At 39.2% G+C, this 21,445-nt stretch overlaps 2 protein-coding genes across 2 annotated transcripts in view; one reads left to right on the top strand and one right to left on the bottom strand.

Annotated features, from left to right (window-relative positions):
* Positions 1 to 5: 5 nt before the first annotated feature.
* On the bottom strand, positions 6 to 19,448 carry DGKE (diacylglycerol kinase epsilon; the record flags this gene model as incomplete). Its single annotated transcript, XM_079904509.1, has 11 exons — positions 18,456 to 19,448; positions 10,867 to 11,026; positions 8,969 to 9,088; positions 6,774 to 6,917; positions 6,372 to 6,529; positions 5,943 to 5,994; positions 4,744 to 4,857; positions 3,628 to 3,699; positions 824 to 951; positions 496 to 607; positions 6 to 116 (listed from the first exon to the last, which is right to left on the bottom strand). Coding segments are annotated over exons 1-11 (1,626 nt in total), but the record flags the coding sequence as incomplete, so codon positions are not given.
* The window catches only part of LOC307177410 (uncharacterized protein C17orf67 homolog), a gene marked incomplete at its 5' end in the record, with an annotated part of 34,801 nt that continues 32,583 nt past the window's right edge, over positions 19,228 to 21,445 (top strand). The window contains 2 exons of the mRNA XM_079904508.1: positions 19,228 to 19,318; positions 19,388 to 19,645. Of these exons, the coding sequence (XP_079760634.1) occupies positions 19,228 to 19,318; positions 19,388 to 19,645 (349 nt within the window). The remainder of the gene's footprint in view (positions 19,319 to 19,387; positions 19,646 to 21,445) is intronic.

Below are 21,445 nucleotides of genomic sequence, written 5' to 3'. Positions count from 1 at the left end.
CCAGAGAAATATAACATCAGCGCGTGTGTCTTGTGGGTTATGGTGACAGTGCAGGGCCCCTGGGCCCACGGCTCCCCATCTACCTGCATCGGCATCATCGAGCACTTCAAGATCAGCTAGAATTAGGGACAAATAACGAGAAAACAGTCAGCCCCAAAAAGCTCAGAAAAATCTTCCTTAATAACACCCCAAGTCCCTTAACCCTTCTCAGGGACATTTATTAGCATTTCACTCTTAGAAAACTAATCTGAATATATCTTTATTCCTCAATTGTTTAAGGGATTCTTTTTCCCTGAACACTTCATTTCTTCAGCTGGATTGAGGGTCATATTTCCTGTTTCTCCCCATCCTACTCACCCCTGGTGGAGGCTGACCAACAGCATGGGCTGTAAACCACATACTGGTTCAAGGCAAGGTATAGCACGTATACTTACTTCTACACATCAATGGCTTAGAAATGGACAAATTGGTCCATTGTAGCAATATTTCACCTACCCGCACTGTATGTGCTTGTCCTATTCGAAAAGGATTTGCCAGTTTCACTTGAATCTGAGCACAGTGGAAAGACCCATATACTCCAACAACTTCCAGTAAACCATCATCATGCCTAAAATTGGACAAAGGAAATATGGATTATGTGATGCAATAAAATAAAATCAGCCCCAGTAGGACAATTACTTTTTAACATAGGTGGACCAATAACTTATTAAGTATTGATATTAACAAGGTATACAATAAAGAAAATCTGTGGGGAAAATGTTAAAAGTCTACAAAGAACGACAGAAACCAGTGACATTAAAAAACCACTTGCAAATGTACATACCTGGCTAGAGGGTAAGTCTCATCTCCCATCCCTTCCCACAGTCTGCAGCCACCGCCCCAGTAGCCAATGTTCAGAACGATAATACCTTCCAAATTCGGCAGTTCTACTCGCTCACCATCCAGCTCTAGCTTTAAAGAAATACAAGGAGTAAGTTACTTCAGGGTATGCTACTGCCAGACATACTCACTTAGAATTCCCATCCATTTTCATACACATAAGATGTGACAGCTGGTAGGAAGACTGCTTCCTACTCCTCACTCCAGGTAACCTGGCCTTTCTCACCTGTTCAATGTTTACTGTAATAAATGAATTATAACAAATGAAAATTTCTAAAACCAAGGTCATCAAAGAAATCCTTTTTTGTTGAATCCCCTTATATTTTCAGGCTTTATCTAACTTGCTGTTTTAATAGCACCTCACACTGTTGACCCCTTCCTCTTTTCCTGAATTATTCTCCTCCTTTGCTTTCTGGGAACCAGACTACTTCTCTGGATGTTCCTCCTCAGTCACTACTCCCAACCTCACGTTGAAGGCATTCCACATAGCTATGTACTGGGCTCCTTTCTCTTCTCTACACACTCTGGATTGAAATCTGTGCCACTTCTATCTTGCTAATTGCCACCTCTGTGCTGATGGCTCTATTTTGCTTGTCCAGGAAAGTGAACTGGGCTAGATCTATAAATCTAACTGCCCACAAAACACTGCCAACTGACTGTGGCACCTAATCTACTTTGCCAAGAAAGAGTAGCACTCCCCCGCCCCCAATGCCACAGCCTAACCAGAAACCTGGGAATTATCTTTGACTTCTGTGCCTTTACCCTCCATACCAATTAATCACTAAAAACAACTGATGCTGCTTCTTCTAAGTAACCATCCTTCTCCATCATTCCTGACAGTACCCTAGTCCAGCAGCCCATCGTTTCTCTAGCTTTACTGTCCTCTTATTCATCTCTCAAAGATTGGTTAGATTGACACTTATCCCCTTATTACATCCCTTCAATGGCTTGACTCAGTGCTCATGATGAAATCCAAGTTCCTTAACAAGTCACAAGTTCCTCTGTGATCTTGGCCTCTGTCCATCTCTCCAGCCTCAGCTCTCTTATCCCTTTCTCTCCCGCAAGCTATGGTCCAGCTTGAACACACTCAAATATGTCACATTCTCTCTTGTCTCTGGGCCTCCACACATGCTGTTCTAAGCCTAGAATAATTTTCACCTCTCTTCACTTAGCTAAGTTTTATTTAATTTGCAGACGGCAGCTTGTCACTTCTTCCAGAAAGACTTCCTTGTCAGTCACTTTCCCTAGACAGTTTCCAGTCCCTGGGTTATGTACTGCTCTTATCTATTCCTCTAAGACCGCATATTTTCCTTATCAGATCACTTCTCATGCCATATTGCAATATGATTTAAATGTCTTTCTTCTCTCCAGACTGTAAACTTAGTGAGACCGAGGGATTTATCACTGTACAGCTAGTACCTAGAACAGTGCCTGGCATTTTGTAGGTGGTTTCACAAATAATTTTTGTATAAATAAACTATTAGACCAAAAAAAAAAAAAGTGCTACCTTGTATGCTTCACTCTACCCCTGCTATCAAAGCCCAGGAAAAAGGAAATATGATAAAAGCAGAAGGCAACATTTTTTATGGCAACCCTCACCATTCCTCCTGTGCCGTGAGCTCAGCGTCTACCTCACCGCAGCAGCTTTCCTTGGTGAGTATACGGTCAGGCTCCTCCCTCTTGGCTCTTTTTTCACGCTTTCCCTAAGTTGTTTATTGTTTGGCTCTTCCCTTCTTACTTTTTTTTTTTTTTTTGGCTGAGCTATGGTATGTGAGATCTTGGTTCCCCAACCAGGGATCAAACCCACACACACCCACTGCAGTGGAAGTGTGGAGTCTTAACCACTGGACTGTGGAGGAAGTCCCCCTTTTTACTTATTTTAGTAGTTCTAGGTTTCTCTGTATTAATGTCTTTGCCATTGCTATTAACCATTACAGATTCTTTTCTGAAGCAAGCAAGAAATACATATAAAACTTTGCCATATCGTGATGTCAGGGGCGCTGTAGCAATAAGCAATCATGAATATCCTATCTTTATTGCTCATACATTTCTATTTTGCTTTAGTATGTAAGAGAGACACATCACAACCATAATAGGAGTTAAACTTTGGACTTAAACTTCCTCTGAGTACATGATGAGTTAGGCACTGTGTCAGAGAACTCACATGGACGCTGTTCAGAGTCTGTCTATGTAACAGACTCTGGAGTTACATAATCCCGGGTTCAAATCCTGGTTACCTATATCCTTGGGCACTTTATGAATGTGGGCAAGTTATTTAATTTCAAATAGTTTTCTGCGAGATGGGAATATAATAGTACCTGCCTTACAGGTTGTAGTGAGAATTCAGTGGGAAAATGTGTATAAAGCACTTAGTAGAGTGTCTGGTACACAACAAATACTCCCTATGTGTTAGCAAAATATGTTAATAGAAAGTTCAGCGTTTTCGTTAAAAAAAAGTTCATAATCCAGAGACCACCTAAAAGTTTAAAAGCTTACATATATACACTACCAAACGTAAGTTAGATAGCTAGTGGGAAGCAGCCGCACAGCACAGGGAGATCAGCTCGGTGCTTTGTGACTGCCTGGAGGGGTGGGATAGGGAGGGTGGGAGGGAGGGAGATGCAAGAGGGAAGAGATATGGGAACACATGTACATGTATAACTGATTTACTTTGTTATAAAGCTGAAACTAACACACCATTGTAAAGCAATTATACTCCAATAAAGATGTAAAAAAAAAAAAGCTTACCTCAACTTTTTTATTCAAGTCTTTACATTCTTGCACTAAACAATCTTTGGTTCCATAAAATAAGTAAACAGCCTATGAGAAATGGACAGAAAATATGATATTAAAGCAATCTAAGAAGCCCTGTAAGCAAGAAAAAGACACTGAACCAAAGCTCCCTGATGGGATGGTTGAGTCATGTATCCAGAGAGTGGACTAGATACAGATGGAAGAAGGGGCACCATTACTTCTGAGTTTAATTAGCCCATTTTTTCAGGGGAATGTAGGATGGGGTGGTTTGTGCTTAAATGCTGTTTTCTCCCAGTTTATCCAAAAAGGTACACCTTATAAAGAAATACTGTGTTAAAATTAGAAAATTCCACCTTTTCCTAGTACTTCAGATTACTTAATGAAAGTAACACAGGTAAGTCTAGCAAACATTTTATAATCACTTTTGAATACAGAAAGGTTGATGGAAGTACTGAGATGTTAATTAGCAACTGTATAAACAGCAATTCTTATTGCCTTAGTAACTATATTAATAAAAGAGAGCTATTTGTAAATTTGAAATATTTGTAAAACAGAACCAGGAACAAAACTGTTTTGTATCTATTTTTTGCATCCTATTGCTCAATCACCAAAAGTCATTAAAAAGATTCCAAGACAAAACTTCCACCAAAGGAATCAATTGTACTAGAAACCAGAGATGATCCCAGTTAAAAGTGCGGTAAACAAACGGCTCCTTTTCTTACCTCATCTGCCTTTTAGAGTCTTTTCAGGCCAATGGAATCTAGTTTTCCATTAATGACTTCACCAAAAATTTATCCTGCCTAAATTTATTTCCAATGCTACTTGCCATTTAAGTAAGATAAGCTCTCATACATTCCATTTAGTTGCCATCTAAGCGAAATATGCTGTAAAACATCCCAACTCTGAGTTAAAAAAATTTGGTCGTGGTTATGAAATACTTTAATACATTTAAGGATCTAATTTGACAGTCTTACATAAAACAGAACAGGTAAATGTTTCCATAAGTTAGTTCTATCTCAATCTAGTTGAAAGAGTGCTAGATATAATTGAACTATTGATTTTTACTGTACCTTAGGTGATAAGCAGGAAAGGTTATTTTATCCAACACACCTTATTAAGAATTCTGCTAGAAAACAGAGATGGTGCCTTCTCACGATGAGCGTGAAAATTGAGGGCCATAAGAGCATCAGGTCCAACAGAAAAATAGTTGTTCATTGTGAATTCCTGTGGAAAAGGGTAAAAATAAGGAACAGATTATGCTTCCATCCGAGCCTGTGTTATATAATAAATATGTAAATCTTAGTCTTTGTGTTCTTTATGAAAATTAAGTACTTTCTGCATTCACTTTTTGCGTAGTTATTTTATGCTCTCCAGTGAAGTTTCCAGAGATAAAGCTTCAGTTCAAAGGTTGGTCCTATAAGGTATAAATTTCACTTTCCATTTCTGGTTAATATGCTACATCTAAATGGCTCTACTTTGCACCCAGGCTTTCCACTCCTGTGTTCCCATTACATTTGCTTTTTACTTCCATTGCAACTCTCAGGCTCTCAGCTTTTTCAGTCTCAATCAGGCTACTGATCCCCGCTTAACTTATCTTACTTCCCAATCCAGCCTGGATCCCCTCAACCTAGCTGCACTTAATCTTCTTCCTGAGCAATAAGCTTGCATTTCTGACTTCTTGTTCAGTGGGCCACAGACTCAAGGGTGACATGCCCAAAATCTTAATGCATTTTCTTCCTATTCAAACCTGAAACTCTATTTTTCTTATCCTGGTTAACGTCACTTCTATACATCCCGTCATAAAAACTAGAAATCTGGCAGTAACGTTTTTTCTCGCTTCCCCTGATACCAATCAGCCGCCAAGTCTTGATCAATTCCACCTCTAAAGCGTCTCTGAATTGTCCTCATCCGAAGATGCCCTTGTTTTGGGTCATAGTGCAGGTTTCTAAGCTATTTTCACACTATCTCCAGAGTATCTTTTTAAAAATACAGATCTGCTATCTCTGTATTGCTATTTACTAACCATGATGTGCACCCTCTCGTCTCTATTTCCTCTACCTGGGAAGCCTTTTGTTCCTTTCTCTGTTGATCTAAATTGTATTTGAATTTTAAGGACCAACTCCCAGGTCACTTCCCCTGAAATATTTCCAGCCTGATCTACCAGGGTGGAACCAGGCACACCCCCAGCCTATTTCATAACCAGCTCCCTAGAGATAAGGACCTGTCGCTGTGTCCCATCACAGCACCACAATGGAAGCACTCCATCGTGCTTGTTGAGACCACTCGAAACTGCAGCCCTAAAAACATACCTTGAGTTTTCTTAAGTTGTAGTATCCTTTATTTGTTACTTGAACTTTCCATCTAAAACGGAAGTTAAAAAAAGAATCAGTAATTATTACCAAATTAACTGCCAGTTAACTATAATTATTACCAATCAACTCTGGACACCTGGTAGACGAGGTTGTTCTATTAAAATAGCATTTGGAGAAATAAGCACATTTAAGTGAGTATGTAAGTTTTGAAATGAGTACTCAGCCTAATTTATGACTTCAGTCCCTACATAACAACAAAATATACAGCAACAAAATAAAACACCAGTATCCATGTATAAGTACAACTAACATAGTTTTTTACATTTAAATTACATTTAACTTTATAACTATACAAGTTTTCATTTATAATCCAAACAATATTCCCAAAGCTCAAGAAATCTACTTTTGGGGGGAAGTATAACTTACCTATCTAGTTTAACTCCATCTGCTTCCATCACGTTTCTTAAGACTTGTGCAACTGGGATTTCTCCCGCATAGCCTGTACCCCAACCCAAGGTATTAGATAGATCGTTGCCTGTTCCCAGAGGCAAGACTGCAACTTGTGGAATGTATTTCTCTTGTCCCTACAATATAGAAGATATATTTTTGATTTTTCTCTTCAGACTATTTGTAGGGTAATAGTATTTGGTAAAATGTAAAGCCAAAGCAATAAAGATACAAATATAATAATAACTGCTCAATCACAATATTTAAAATTGGCAATGTCTTCTAATATTCATCTGCATAATTAAAAATATAAGCACAAATACTGTATAGTTATCTTAGAAGTGCTTCTGTGAAAGGCAAGTAGGTCTTAAAGATGGATACCTTAATCTTCATTTCATCAACTGCATCCAGGACCCAGCCCACAGTCCCATCCCCTCCACAAACAAGGACTCGAGCTGAGTAATAGGGAAGAAGAGTACAAAGTTGCAGGGCTTTGACAGGGGGAGTTTTAGTAACATCAAAAACCTAGACGTGAAAGAAAAGGAAAATTATTTTATCCAACACTGTCATCCATCTGTGAGGATAATTTCCTTCTAGATGAGTACATAGATATGCATAAATAACAATACTGGCTACAACGCGTTTATCTTTAACAATATGCCAGGCACTATGCCAGACTACATTCACTGTGGATCATCCCAATGCTGACCCTACAAAGCACGAGTAAACCTCATTCTACTGTCCAGGAAATGGAGGCACAGGAAGGTTAAATAACTTGCCTATGCTTCCTCTGATAATTAGGTGCTAACATACAAATTCAATCCTGTAGTTTATCCATTATACAATACTTCCTCTTTGCTGTTCACATAAAACCAGGCTGTGCTAAGTTCACCTTTAACTAGTGCTTCATATTTTATACTGGATTCAAAAACTCCATTACTAGTGCAAGTTAGTACCAATTTCTGGAAAACAATTCTGCAATATGCATAAAATGACATAAAGGTGAAAGGATCCTTGATACCTATAATTCTGTAAATGATCTAGGAAAACATTTCAAAAGACAAAAATGCCCCGTGTGTAAAGATATTTAGTGTGGCATTATTTATAATGGCACACTATTTTGATTATTTGATTATTTGATTATTTCTTAGTCATTTCATACATAATTATGACGACTATGTTGCAACACGGAAAAATATACTTTTAGGTAAAGAAAACAGAATGTAAACTTCCACCTAGATTATTGTTACAAAATGCTAATATGTAAATGCACAGACAATTCATGGAAAGAACATGGACAACTGAAAACAACTGATGTATTTGTGTGGAGATAATGCAGGTGATTTTCTTTCCTTTTACTTTAAAATTTTATTCATTTATTTATTTTGGCTGCGCCACGTGACTTGCAGGATCTTAGTTCCCTGAACAGGGACTGAACCCCAGGCCACGGCAGTGAAAGTGCCGAGTCCTAACCAATGGACAGCCAGGGAACTCCCCTTTCTCTTTCCTTTTAAAATTATTTTTATATTTCCTTAAGTTGTGTAATGTTGAAAGGGAAAATTACAAATTAGAAAGAAAAGTTACTGCATTTATGATTGTTGCACAATGAGTTGTTTAGTTTTTCAAAATAGAAGCCGCTAGCATGTCAGCTCAATCTTAATGGTCTGAGTCTTTTATTCTTACATTTAAAAATGTTGGTGTGCAATTACTCCCAGTTTCCAGCAATCACTGTTTTACTCTCTGTTTCTATAGATTTACCCTTTCTGAACATGTCATATAAATGGAATCATACAATATGGGTCCCCTGCATTGGGCTTCTTTCACTCAGCATGTTTTTGAGGTTCATTTATTGTGTTCATTTATTGTATGTATCAGTAGTTCCTTTTTATCACTGAATATTCCATTCATATGGGTATATCACATTTTGTTTTATCCAGCCACCGACTGATGGACAGTGGGGTATTTTCACTTTCTGGCTATTATGAATTATGGTGCTATGAACATTTGCATAAAAGTGTTCGTGGGATATATGTTTTTGTTTCCCTTGGGTAGATTCCTAGAAGTTCTAGGGGGTACGGTAAATTTATGTTTGACTTTCTTGTTTTAAAAAAATATCTATTTATTTATTTGGCTGCGCTGGGTCTTAGCTGTGGCACGCGGGATCTTCGCTGCCACATGCAGGATCTTCATTACGGCGTTGTTGGATCTTTAGTTGCGGTGTGTGGGATCTTTCAGCTGTGGCATGTGGGATCTAGTTCCCTGACCAGGGATCGAACCTGGGCCACCTACACTGGGAGCATGGAGCCTTGGCCACTGGACCACCAGGGAAGTCCCTGTTTGACTTTTTAAGAAATTGTCCAAGTGTTTTCTAAAGTTGCTGCAGCATTTTACATCCCCACCATGAGAACCCCTCTTTCTCCACATATGTGAATGGCTCAATACTTTCATAATTATTATTCTTCCCTACAATCAGATGATTACTGGTTTCAAGCATTAACAGCCATTACAATTTACGGAAAATGTAAAACTAAAAATGAAAAGTTTAATACAGAAAGGAAGGTTTTCTCTTTGGTTACCTGTACGGGATTGAGGAGGATCCTGAATTCTCCCAGCAGTCCTTCTCCCATATTAGTTCCACTACGAGAGTTGGCCAGGATTATTAATGGAGTCCACTGCTTTCCAAGCTTAGATGCTAGCTAAAAAAATTAATGTGAGTGAAAAGACCTTAATATCTCAAAGATGGTGAGCAATAAGTTTTTTCATTTCTTAATAACAACAGTGCTGTAAATTTGCTGAGAGAACAACTATCCCAATCGATACAATATAAAAATCAAAGAATTCTAAGAATGGAAAAGTTCCTTAGAAATGAACTAATTTCTGCTTAATATATAATTCTCTTCTACATTATTCTAGATAAGTCATCCAGTATATACTTGGATACTCATGTAAGAAGGAATTCACTAACAAGGCGGCCCATTCCACTACTAAATCAAATTATTAGAAAGTTCTGACTTAAATTGAGTTAAAAATCTGTCTTTCAATAACTTTAATTGTTCTACTTTTTTTTTTTTTTTTGCGGTACGTGGGCCTCTCACTGTTGTGGCCTCTCCCGTTGCGGAGCACAGGCTCCGGACGCGCAGGCTCAGCGGCCATGGCTCACGGGCCCAGCTGCTCCGCGGCATGTGGGATACTCCTGGACCGGGGCACGAACCCGTGTCCCCCATATCAGCAGGGGGACTCTCAATCACTGCGCCACCAGGGAAGCCCCATTGTTCTACTTTTGATTCCTGAGGCAAGGAATAATTTCATTTGTTCTTCCATATAACTGTTGTGTTCAAACACCTTAAGCATTATATTGTTTATTAGTCTTGTCTCCCAGGCAACACGTTTCAACCCTTCATAGAATGGACATTGATCTTCTCTGCTCTCTTAACCCTGACTGTCCTTTTCTGGATGAATTCTAATTTTCAAGCTTTTTTTTTTTTTTAATGGGATATTCAGAAATAGATTCAAGAATCCAGAACTGTACAAAGCCCAAAGTCAAATGAAATTAATGTTTCTCTAATCTAACCACTTCTTTCCTCTCCCCTTCTCCTTGTGGATATAACATTAATGAAGATGTTCCACGGTTTTACTTAGTGATTCTCATCCCCTATGATCTCAGACTGAATTCAAATACGTAAGTGTTGTCCATTTAAAAAAAAGTATCACAACAACATTAAACATGTTTTAAATTTTAACATCCCTCTTTCTTTTGCAGGAATATCGACAAAGATGACATTTAAGATATAAAATCCGAACTTGGAAAAAACACAATTTAGTTTTAGAATGAAATAGTTTAACTACTTTGGGACATTCAAGCAGGAAATAATTGCAGATTTTACAGTTTTTCCTTCAGAACTACATGAAGACTGAAAGATGTTTGTACCAATTTTCATACACATACATACTGCCAAGTATTGTCAACAGCTTTAATGCTCACCATTATCTGTGGGAGCATCTAACGCGCAACATAAACTTATCTCCAGGCCCCTACGTGAGGTTCCAAACGAAAAAATTCTTTTAGAACAACGTGTGAGGAAAATCTGTTTTCACTGACAATAATCATGAATCCCAAATCCGACTGTTCGTCAGAATCATCTGAGGACTTAAACAAAATACAGATTCCTGGGACTTACCCTTGATCTACTAAATCAAACATGGTGATGGAGGTGGGCTCAGAAGTCTGTATTTTTAAAAAGCTCCTCAAGTGATTTGGACTCAGTGATTTAGGATCCACTAATATAACATATTCCAATTTCCCTTCAGACCTGAAAGAACTCGAGCGCCAAAATTTGCGGCACATCTTTAGCAAGTGGGTAGGGCATTATGGCTTACCATAATGAGTCTTCTCACACACACAGCTGTGTTTCATACACTGACTTAAATAACTTTTTGGAAATCAGTTACATAAGGAAAAGTAAACGCTGATTACCATTGCATAATCTGTTTTTTTGTCTTTACGCATCTGATTAATGGAGGTTAAATAACTTGGTGGAATGATGAGGTTTTTGAATTCTCCAAAATCACACTGTTCATTCTTTAAGCTATTTTTCATACACTCATCATGTACTGTTTTCTGACACCAAATGCACCTGAGGGAAGGAAAAAACAAAGACAATAATTAACTTTAAACCACAATCTTACTCATCTGCAAACCAATCATTTTTGTCAAAAAAAAAAACTGAAATAGTAATTTCATCACCAATGAAAAAATCTGGCAAATAAAAAACTTATAATTGTATCTGCACAGTGAAAATAGAGCAATGAACTTTTTTTTTAATGCCCTTTTTTATTGGGGGAGGCCATGCGGCATGTGGGATCTTAGTTCCCTGACCAGGGATCAAAACCGTGCCCCCTGCAGTAGAAGTGCAGAGTCATAACCACTGGACCACCAGGGAAGTCCCTAGAACAATAAACTTTGAGCATACTTGACAGTTTAATCTAACAGTGGTTCTTAAAGTGCGGTCTGGGGAAGATCCTTTCAGGGTGTCTCTGAGGTTAAAATCATTTGAATAATAATATGTTATTTCACCTTCATTCTATCCAAAATATACGGTGGAGTTTTCCGGAAGCTATAAGATATGTGCTAAATCAACAGACTGAATGCAGAAGTAGACAGGAGGCGCTAGCTGACTTCCACACCAAAGAAATGTACCAAAAAAGTAAAACGATGCCAATCTTCTCACTAAATTTTCACAAAAATATTTTGTTACCATTATTGTTATTTTTAAAATGAATATTTAAACAATTTCTCAGTTTTAATTTACAACGTGGTAAATATTAGTAGATATAATCCACATAAACAAAGCTGGTCTAGAACAATGGTTTTGTGTACTATCGATTTGTGCTTTGGCTGGAGTAGGTTCGTGAGGCCTAAAGGCCTTTAGCTTAAATGCCCCATTGGCCTGGGTCCTTAAAAGAGTTCCTCAGGGTCCAGTGTGAAAACCGCCTGACTTATAACCATCTGTGAACACTTTAGCAAATATAGTAAAATAGTCAACTTCTTATTGGCAGTTAATATGAAACTAATCTATATGTTTGCATCTGAAGTACAGACAGATATTTATGTTCTAATTTGCCTCTACATTTGAATGTGTGCATGAAACAAGCAGAGAATAGTACTGGCAAAGGTCCTGGGTTTCTATTATTAATCTACTAAGTATTTAATCCACTCACAGATAAGGCAAATCTGACTGTACAGACAAAAACAGGTCAACAGAAAACAATGGTTATAATTAAATAAATTAAAAATAAAAAGAGGATAAAAACTCTTTCACCCCAAGGTCAACTCTCTTGGACTTCTATTTTAAAGTTTTTTTCAGCTGGATGTTCAGTTTTATCAAGTAATTACTGCTATTAACCCAAGAATCCTATTTACTGCCCAAATTACAATTATCTGCAGGATCTGTTAAAGGGAAAACTGTAAATTAACTTGCATGATAACCCTGTTAACACTTGTTTTCAACCTAAGCTTGAGAAACAACGACAGACTGCTAATGCAGCCAAAGTATACCACCTCCACCTACCGCTCTACGGTTAACTTTAACCTAGTATATTATTACTGAAAATAACCTGAAAGGAAACCCACTGAATTATTTCACAATGGTTTCCTCTGGGAAGAAAAATGGGACCGAGGGATGAGAAGAACATTCTCTTTTTACTCTATGTTCTTTGGTATTGCTTGAGTTTCTAAACACCAGTATGTATTCATGAACTACTTGTATAAATTTTTAAAACTGCATTTTAGATGATATTGGCTTATGCTTTAGAATTTAGAAAATACAGAAAGACATAAAAGTCATCCAGAGATAGTTACTCTTAACTTTTTGATGTATTTATTCTCAGTTTTACAGTCCCTATATGTTTATTTTTCAGGTTAGGGATATGATGTATTTTTATATATATATCTGGACCGTACTTTTCTTTGGAAATTGTATCATGAATTCTGTCCTATGCCATTAAGTATTTTTTAAAAAACATGGTTTGTTAAGAATATTAATATCATATCACATGGATATATCATAATTTTTTGTGAACTGATTCATGGTCTATATTCATCTTTTACTAGGTTTTAATAACTGCATGTACTTTTAATTTATATAGGATATCAACTTCTTTTCTGTCATAGTTATTGCAAACATTTCAGTTTTCTCTTAAATTTACCTTTTAATGTACTTTAGTTTATTTTTTGCTAGACAGATCTGTACTTCCCTTTGTGGTTTATTTAAATGCTTTCATGCTCTGAAGTCCTTTACCTTTCCAAATTAGATATTTGCCTATAGCTATTCCCCCCTCACACTTGTTTTCATATTTATGCCTTTAATTCAGTGCTTCTTAACCTTCTGGGGCTACAGATTCCACTGAGAATCTCATGAAAGTGTCAGGCTTCCTGGAACCTTATCTATCTATGAACTAAGAACTCCTGCTTCAATCCATCTGGAGTTTATTTTGGTATAGAGTGTGATATGAAGAGTCAACTTTTATTTCCTCAAAGAGCACATGTCCTAGCATGATTTATAAAGTAATCTTTTCTATCCCACTGATTTGTGACACCTTTATCATTTAATAAGTTCTCATAAATTTCAGAAAAGACTCTTAACCAAGGTGATGGCTATTATCAGCCTTTGCTCTGTAAAGGTAAAGCCAAAATACTTACTCCTTATTCAGCTTTATATTTTTCCTGAGAAATACCACAATCAAAATCGAGACCTGTTCTCGATATAAATTTTGTAATTGGTATTTTATTTGACCTAGATTTCAAACCTGATGGGAAAATAAGACATTACTAATAATGTCTTGATACTTAGTTAGTTTTAGCAGTCATGTCTTTGAGTGATTGTTTATGATCTTTATTCTTTCCCCAACTTTTTATTTTGAAAATTTTTAAACCTACACAGAAGTCAAAAGAATAGCAAAATGAATACCCTTAAACCAACCCTTAACTCTGATTCTTAAGTAACATTTTCTCCCACATTTTCTTTCTCTCTTTCAAAATAAACTCATATTTTGCTAAATCATTTGAAAGTAAATTATGGACATTATGAGATTTGACCTTTCAATACTTCAGCAAGTATTTCCAAAACACAATGATAGTCTCCTTGCTTTTATACACACACACACACACACACACACAATTTAATTTTTATTGGAGTATAGTTGATTTCCAATGTTGTGTTAGTTTCAGGTGTACAGCAAAGTGAATCAGTTATACATATATCCACTCTTTTTTAGATTCTTTTCCCATATAGGCCATTACAGAGTAGTACTGAGTGGAGTTCCCTGTGCTATACAGTAGGTTCTTATTAGTTCCTTGCTTTAAGTGTTTCTGCATTAAAAAAATTTTTTTTACAGGAACACAGGTAAGCCCACCACCTATATTCCAACATTAATATATTAACTGTAACTGCTTTGTTTCATTTCTATCTATCCATTAATCTATCTTATTTTTGGTGCATTGAACATAAATCGCAGACATTAGAATATCTCTTAAACACCTCAGCAAGCAGGCATATCATTACCTTGAGTTCAGTATTTGTTTATAGGTTTTTTTCTTTCAATGTAAAATTTATATATGATGAAATGTACAAATATGTACAGCTGCTGAGTTCTGACAAGTAAACATAATTATGTAACTTATCCTTATGAAGACACAGAACATTGCCCTATGTGCCATTCTTGTGCAGGGGTATGACTGTTTTATTAAAAAAAAAAAAAAGTCTTCTCTAAAGTTACCTGTTCACAATAGCTCTCTTCTTTAGTATGCTAGAAGAGGCAACAGAATTATATGTGGAGCTGAGATGGTCATCTATGAAATTCACACTAGAATGGGGTTGGCAAACTACAAATACATCTGCCTCCTAATTCTGTGAATAAGTTTTATTGGAATATAGCTACGCCATTCATTTATGTGCTGTCTGTTGCTAGTTTTGTACTATGATGGACGGTAGAGTGAAGTAATTATAACAGACCATATGGTCTGCAAAGCCTGAAATACTTAGTTTGGCTCTTTATAGAAAAAGTATGCTCACCTCTGCTCCAGAAGATAATTTGGTACCCTTTCATTGTTTCGGATAATTAATGAAATGAATAAACATTAGAATCCAGAATCATAAAGTTTAAGATCAAAGCCTAGAGTAAAGCTGCCAATGTAATTACCTTCCAAGAGTCAGAAGCCTGTTTTATTAATCACTGTGTGTGTGTGTGTGTGTGTGTGTGTGTGTGTGTGTGTGTGTGTGGAGGGGGGTGTAATGAAGAAAAGGCCTTATAAATAAAAGGTTTTTTAATAAATAAAAAAGCGTTTTATAAAGGTTTTTATAAATAAAAATACAATATAAACCAAAAAATTTTCTTAATGAGAGACAGAACACTATAAGGAACAAAGGTTTACACAATAAACATAATGAATACTTAAAAATAGAACCTGATTTCCTATTTTAGTCAGAATAGAGGTTAGAAGAAACAAAAGAAGTGTGGGGAGCAGTGATAAGATGATACTAGGTGCAGACATACTCTGCCGTGGTTGGGGCAGAGGCAGGAAAACACAGAAAAGAAAGAAGCCTACAGGGAAAATAGGATCCAGCACAGTGCCTGGCACAAAATATATGCTTAATATGTGAAAACTAAATAACGACAGTGAGTATAAATTAAAAGTCCTTTGTCACTTATTCTGTAGCCTTTAAAATCAGTTACCACCTGTCATATGGCCCTTCAAAATGCGACCTTGTTGAACAGTCTTCACAGTTCACTTGAAATCTTAGACTTCTCAAGAATGTGACGCAGACACAGAAGGTGCCCTCCCCAGGGCTGGATAAAATCCAGAGAGGGACAGTCTGGTCTGTGTTTAAAGGTTGTAAATATTTATTCTGTTCCTTTTTCCAAAATATCTCATTCCTACAGAAGGTCACAGCAGACTGTAATCCTGCATAAAATTATCTGCTAAAATAAATCAGAATATTATAAAATACATACTACTTCAGGACACTGTGCTCTCTTCTCCTGGGAATGATAAACACTTCCTAAATTATACAGGAACCATTTTTACCATGGGTGAGGAGTTCCAGCATGCTGGGAACAGACTGCTCAGTAACCAGTAAGAACAAGCTAAGGCAGAAAAGGAGACCTATCACTGCCATGTTCACTGTGCTCAAAGGAGGGAACACAAAATTAAGGACAGAGGCTCATGTTTAAGAAGTACATAAATATAGCAGTGGTTCTTAAACTTTAGAATTATCTGCAGGGCCTGTTAGACGAAGATTGTTGGTTGCCAGCCCAAGTTTCTGATTCAGTGTGTCTGGACTGGGGCTAACACTGCCAGGAAAAATAGAAGATGCTCAGTTAAATGTGAATTACAGATAAACAACAAACAATTTTTGGTCTAAGTATGTCTCAAATATTGTAAACATTTTATTTTGTATTAAATACAAATATTTTATTTAGTGTGTAAATCTAAATCTGTGTTAGAATTTGCATTTGTAACAAGTTTCCAAGTGATACTGATGCTGCTGGTCTGGGGACCTTACTTTGAGAACTACTGAGATATAGGATATGATGTCATCATTAAGAAGGAAAAATTGGGGGCAGGGGTGAGTAGATTAGGTAAGTGTTCCTGGAGTAAAGGGCACAAGATGAGTCATTAGGATGCCTAGAGGGACTTCCCTGGTGGTCCAGTGGTTAAGACTCTGCACTCTCAATGCAGGGGGCCAGGGTTCGACCCCTGGTCAGGGAACTAGATCCTGCATGCCGCAACTAAAAGTTCCCGCATGCTGCAACTAAGACACAGCGCAGCCCAATAAATTAAAAAAAAAAAATCTTTGAAGGATGCCTAGAAGCTAGCCAGGAGGAGGATACTTAAGCCTTGAGGAAAAAAAGGGTAGTATGAAAAGGGTATTTAAAGGAAACCACAACCAGCCTGATGTTGCTGGTGCATAAAGTTTAATGCAGATGGTGGTAGATAAGACTAGACAGGCAGGCAGGGTCCAGAGAGCACGAGGACCTTGTATACCACGTTAAGCACTTGGAGTTAACACTGAAAGACCATCACTTTAAGTGATGGGGGTAATTGAAGCGTTTTAAACAGAGCAGAAACCCCAATCAGATATGCATTTCTAGAAAGATCATTTGGTTGGAGAATCAGAGCATTATAATTATTTGTTAAGGAGTATATGAAATGCAGTTAAGATATTTATAGAAGCCATTTTAATCTAATTCTGCACAGACACAAAGAAGGGAAGGAAATAAAACAATATTCAATTCATGCCTTCTTTCCAACTAATCCCAATTCTCCAAGACTGAAGCTTAACTAGGGAGACAATTATGAAATTTTTTAAATGACACTGGTAACCTAGCTCTCACTGATGCCAAAAAGACATCTAAATTTGAAAGATATCAAGTAAAAATGGTTATAAATCTCTGTAGTTGTTTAAAGTATATATTTTGGTAACTTTTAAAGTCTAAATCTTAAGTATAAAATTATTTAAAATAAGATTTAAAAATAATTGTTGATATAACAATGCTCATGCTAATTAAAAAAAGGATTTTTAAATAAAATAAACAAAATATAATCAAAAAAGTAACTTCCTATCTCATGCCAGCTTTCTATTTCTGTTCTTAAATATGTTTAGGGACTTTTCAACTTGTCAGAAACAAAACCCATCACAATGAAGATGTCCAGACTTAAGGCAGAGAAGAGGCTAGGGGTTAGTATTCCTAACCCTGTACTGGGGGTTAGAAATCCAGGATGCCAGTTCTGCTTTACCACTGAGTAAATTTCTCTGAACTATCAAATTCTCTCAAATGAGTTAGAACAGATAATCTGCAAAGCAGTATCCCCTTTTATTACCAACCTCTAACATGAGGAAAGGACATCTTCACCTATTTTCAGACAACATTTAAGAACACAAATGTGTTGTCCAGTGTGTATTTAAAAGCGATTAAAATATTCTTGGATTAATCAAAGTCACTTGTCTAAGATGCTACAGGTCCTGAAACACCATCTGGCAAAAGGAGTGTTCTTTTGGAGTGTATTTCACTATAGCACCGAATATAGATTAGAAAAGATACTTAAAGTGCTCCTCTGGAATGACACTTGTTTTCATTGTACATTCATAACACAACACCCAGGATGAATCAGTTTTGAGACTTTAGGGAAAAGTTAATTTGTTCATACTTCATTTTTTCTCATGCAAAATGCAGCTAAACAATAGAAACAAAAGCTAAAATATAACATACAGTGGCCATAAAGTATGTGGCACTTAGAGACCTCTGGATGAAAATTAAGAGCCAAGTTTTATTACCCAAAAGGGCAAGTTGGCTAAGGAGTGTAGGCTAGATGAATCAACGAGGCAAATGACTATTGCAAAGCTGCCTCACTGTATATAATACCAGGGCTATTTATTAGCTTGTGTCCTCTAAGTGAGCAGTTGAGGCCATTTGTGGAGATCAAAGCAGGCTGCTACGCCCACTCTTTGAAATCCTGACTCCCTCCAAGCATTGTGGGACAATCAGTACCCACAAAGGCCGTACCTGTAATCGCAGAGCTTGGGTTGACTGCCGCATTGCTGCTTGCAAACCACACAGTAACTGCACAGGGGCACGTTGCCCCGGATCCAGTGGTGGTGCATGGCGTCCAAGGCCTTGCTGTCATTCTTGAGCATGATCTCCTTGCAGTGAAAGCGCTTGTCGGCCTTCTTGAGGCAGCCCTCGTCCACGCGCAGCCCGCAGCAGTCGCAGAAGGCGCCCTGCAGGATGTGCTGCGCGCACACGCAGCAGTAGGTGGGATGGCTGAACAGGTCCGTGTCGCGCCACCCATGCTTGCTCTTGCGGAAGATGTCCCTGCGGTGCAGCTGCCGGCGCGACCGCTGGAGGCTGCACCAGAAGGTGATGAACACGGGCAGCAGCACCGAGCACAGCGTCCACAGGACCAGGTGCCCGTCCGCAAACAGGCCCTCGTAAGGCGCCGGCCGCTTCTCCCCTTCCATCTTCCCCAAGGTCTATTTCTAACTAGGAGAGACACGGGCGGGTCCACCTCGGGCTCGCTGTCCCCGTCCCGCCCTCCTTCCTGCCTTTCAGGGGATCCCAAAAGCGCCGTCGGCCCAGGTGGCTCCGCTCTCTCCAAGGAGAGGCACGCGCGCCGTCTTCCCCGCGGCGCGACCCCAGTGCCTCCGGGTGGCCGCGCCGCGGACCTGCGGCGCCGAGGGGGCGGCGCCCAGGGCTGTCACGCTCCGTCCCCTCCCTCCTCCTTGGGCCCGGCCACCGCCTCCTCACCTCGTCCGGCACGGGGAAAGGCGCAATCACAATGTACAGGCTGCCCCCACGGGAAGGCCGGTGCGGCGCCCACTCTTTGGGCGCGACAGCGCGCGTGGGCCGCACGGAGCCTGCTGGCTCCCGTAACCATTAGCCCACACCCAGCAAACATACGCGTACTGCAGCTCCTGGGCCCGCGCGGCCTCCCTCAGGCCCGCCCCCACCCACCGCGCGGCCCCGCCCCTCTCGCGAGGCCTCGGGGGCCAGGGCCCCGGCCCCACCCGCCCCTCCGGCCCTACCTAGTCTGGGGCGGTGGCGCGGCTCCCGGGGCCAGGTTTCGGGCCTTCCTCGCACCCTCGCGCCACCAGGAGGCCTGCGGGGTCGTGCGGACGCCACTGGAGCTGCCCGGGTCCACTGGAGCCGCGGGCGAGGGCGGGGCCTGCGGCTAGAGCTCGGCGGCTGGACTGAGTGTAATATGCGACCGGAAGACCGAGAGGCCTGCGGCGGCAGGGCCTTGGGGAGGGGGAGGAGGAGCAGGATGGGAAGGGCGGCCCCCGTGGGCGTGGCTTAGGGAGAACAGTGGGCGGAGTAACAATTAGGTGGGGGCGTTAGAGAGGATGGATGGTTGAGTCTTCTGAGTCTGTAATCAGCGAGAGTTCTAGCATGAATGATTTACACAGTATAAATTAACCTTTTCTGTGACTTCCAGCCTCACTGGTGGAGGTGGGAGCTGGCGCAGTTTTGAAAGTTGTAAGGGAGAAAACTGGCAGTTTTGAGAGTGTTATGTTCTGATAGAACAGGACAATCCCAGTAAAAAATTGGTAGCTGTCACCTGCGCTCCCGCTAGTTACTTATTAAACAGAAAGCTGAGGGCTTACTATGTGCCAAGCACTGTGCGAAGAGCCCCAGCTCTCCCAGAGTGCCAGGACTGTTGAAACATGCCTAACAAGAAGGATTTATTAGCCCTGTTTGTAATGGCTTACTGCACCCCAGCTTCAATCTCTGCACTTACCACGCGCCATGCTAAATTTATCATCCCCATTTTACAGATGAGGAAAACAGAGGTACATGATTGTTGTCACAAACCCAGTGTTGGGGCTGAGATCACTTTGTTTTAACTTCGTCACCGAAGTTGCTTCAATCTAAACCATCAAAGAGAGAATTTCTCTTATTTTGTTACTTCTCTGAGAAACTGTGCCCTGGACTGTCTTGTTAAAAAGCAGATTCTTATTTCCTTTTTCAGGGATGAGGACTGAGCGTCTTCATTTCTAATAACTGGTCTAATGTTGATGGTTCCCAGGCCACACTTGGAGTGGCAATGCTGAAACATTTAATAACCTGGATTGTGAAGATTGAGGGAGGGCATGTGGTGAAATGGGAAGAGCAGTTAGATGGCATTATGAGGCCTGGGATCAGATTCCTGCCCTCACACATCTAATTGTATCTTCCTGTGCTTGTCTGTTCATCTCTCTGGGCCTCACGTTCCTCATCTGCCACATGGGACAGTGGATGAGATCTCTAAAGCTTCCCTTCCGCTCTGATAGCCTTCATGTGTATGGAAATATCGTTGTCTTTTATGACTCCTAGTTGAGGCAGAGCCCTTAAATTAGTTTAGATTTGGAAACGTAACAAAAGAATATACTTTTAAAAAGTGAGGATTCCCCCTCCCCATTCCCATTATAGAACATTTGGGAAATACAGAAAAATATAAAGGAAGAAAAGAATCATCCATCTCTCACCTCAAAGACACTCTATGTTTGAACATTTTGGCCTATTTTCTTCCATTATTTTCTATGGAAACAATGGATAACTTTTTTGTACACATAATTTTGATCATATGGTAGATATATTCTCTATCTAGCTCATTTTTCATTTAACATGACAAAATATCCTTTACATGTTTTTATAAATTTATATTTAATGGTTGCATAATATTCCATTCTATGAATACAGTTCACAGTTTATGTAACCTTAACTCCGTTGTTGGCTATTTAAGTTGTTTCTAAAATATTAGAAGCAACTGGACCGCCTGCCCCCGATGTCAGAACACAGAGGTCATCCGGGATCCCCTTCACCACGCTCCTGTTTGCACCTTGTTTCCTAGGTCCTGTGATTTCCCCTTTCTTGGTGAATTCTCTAGTTTTTGTGGAGCACATCCTTCAGTAGCTTTTAGAGCAAGGGTACAGGGGAAGCATATATATATATTTTTTTACATCTTTATTAGAGTATAATTGCTTTACAATGGTGTGTTAGTTTCTGCTTTATAACAA

This window comes from Stenella coeruleoalba, assembly GCF_951394435.1.
Source record: "Stenella coeruleoalba genome assembly, chromosome: 19".
Classification (NCBI taxonomy): Eukaryota; Metazoa; Chordata; class Mammalia; order Artiodactyla; family Delphinidae; genus Stenella; species Stenella coeruleoalba.
The sequence above is the reverse complement of the archived record's forward strand: the minus strand, read 5'-3'. Positions and strand labels throughout refer to the sequence as shown.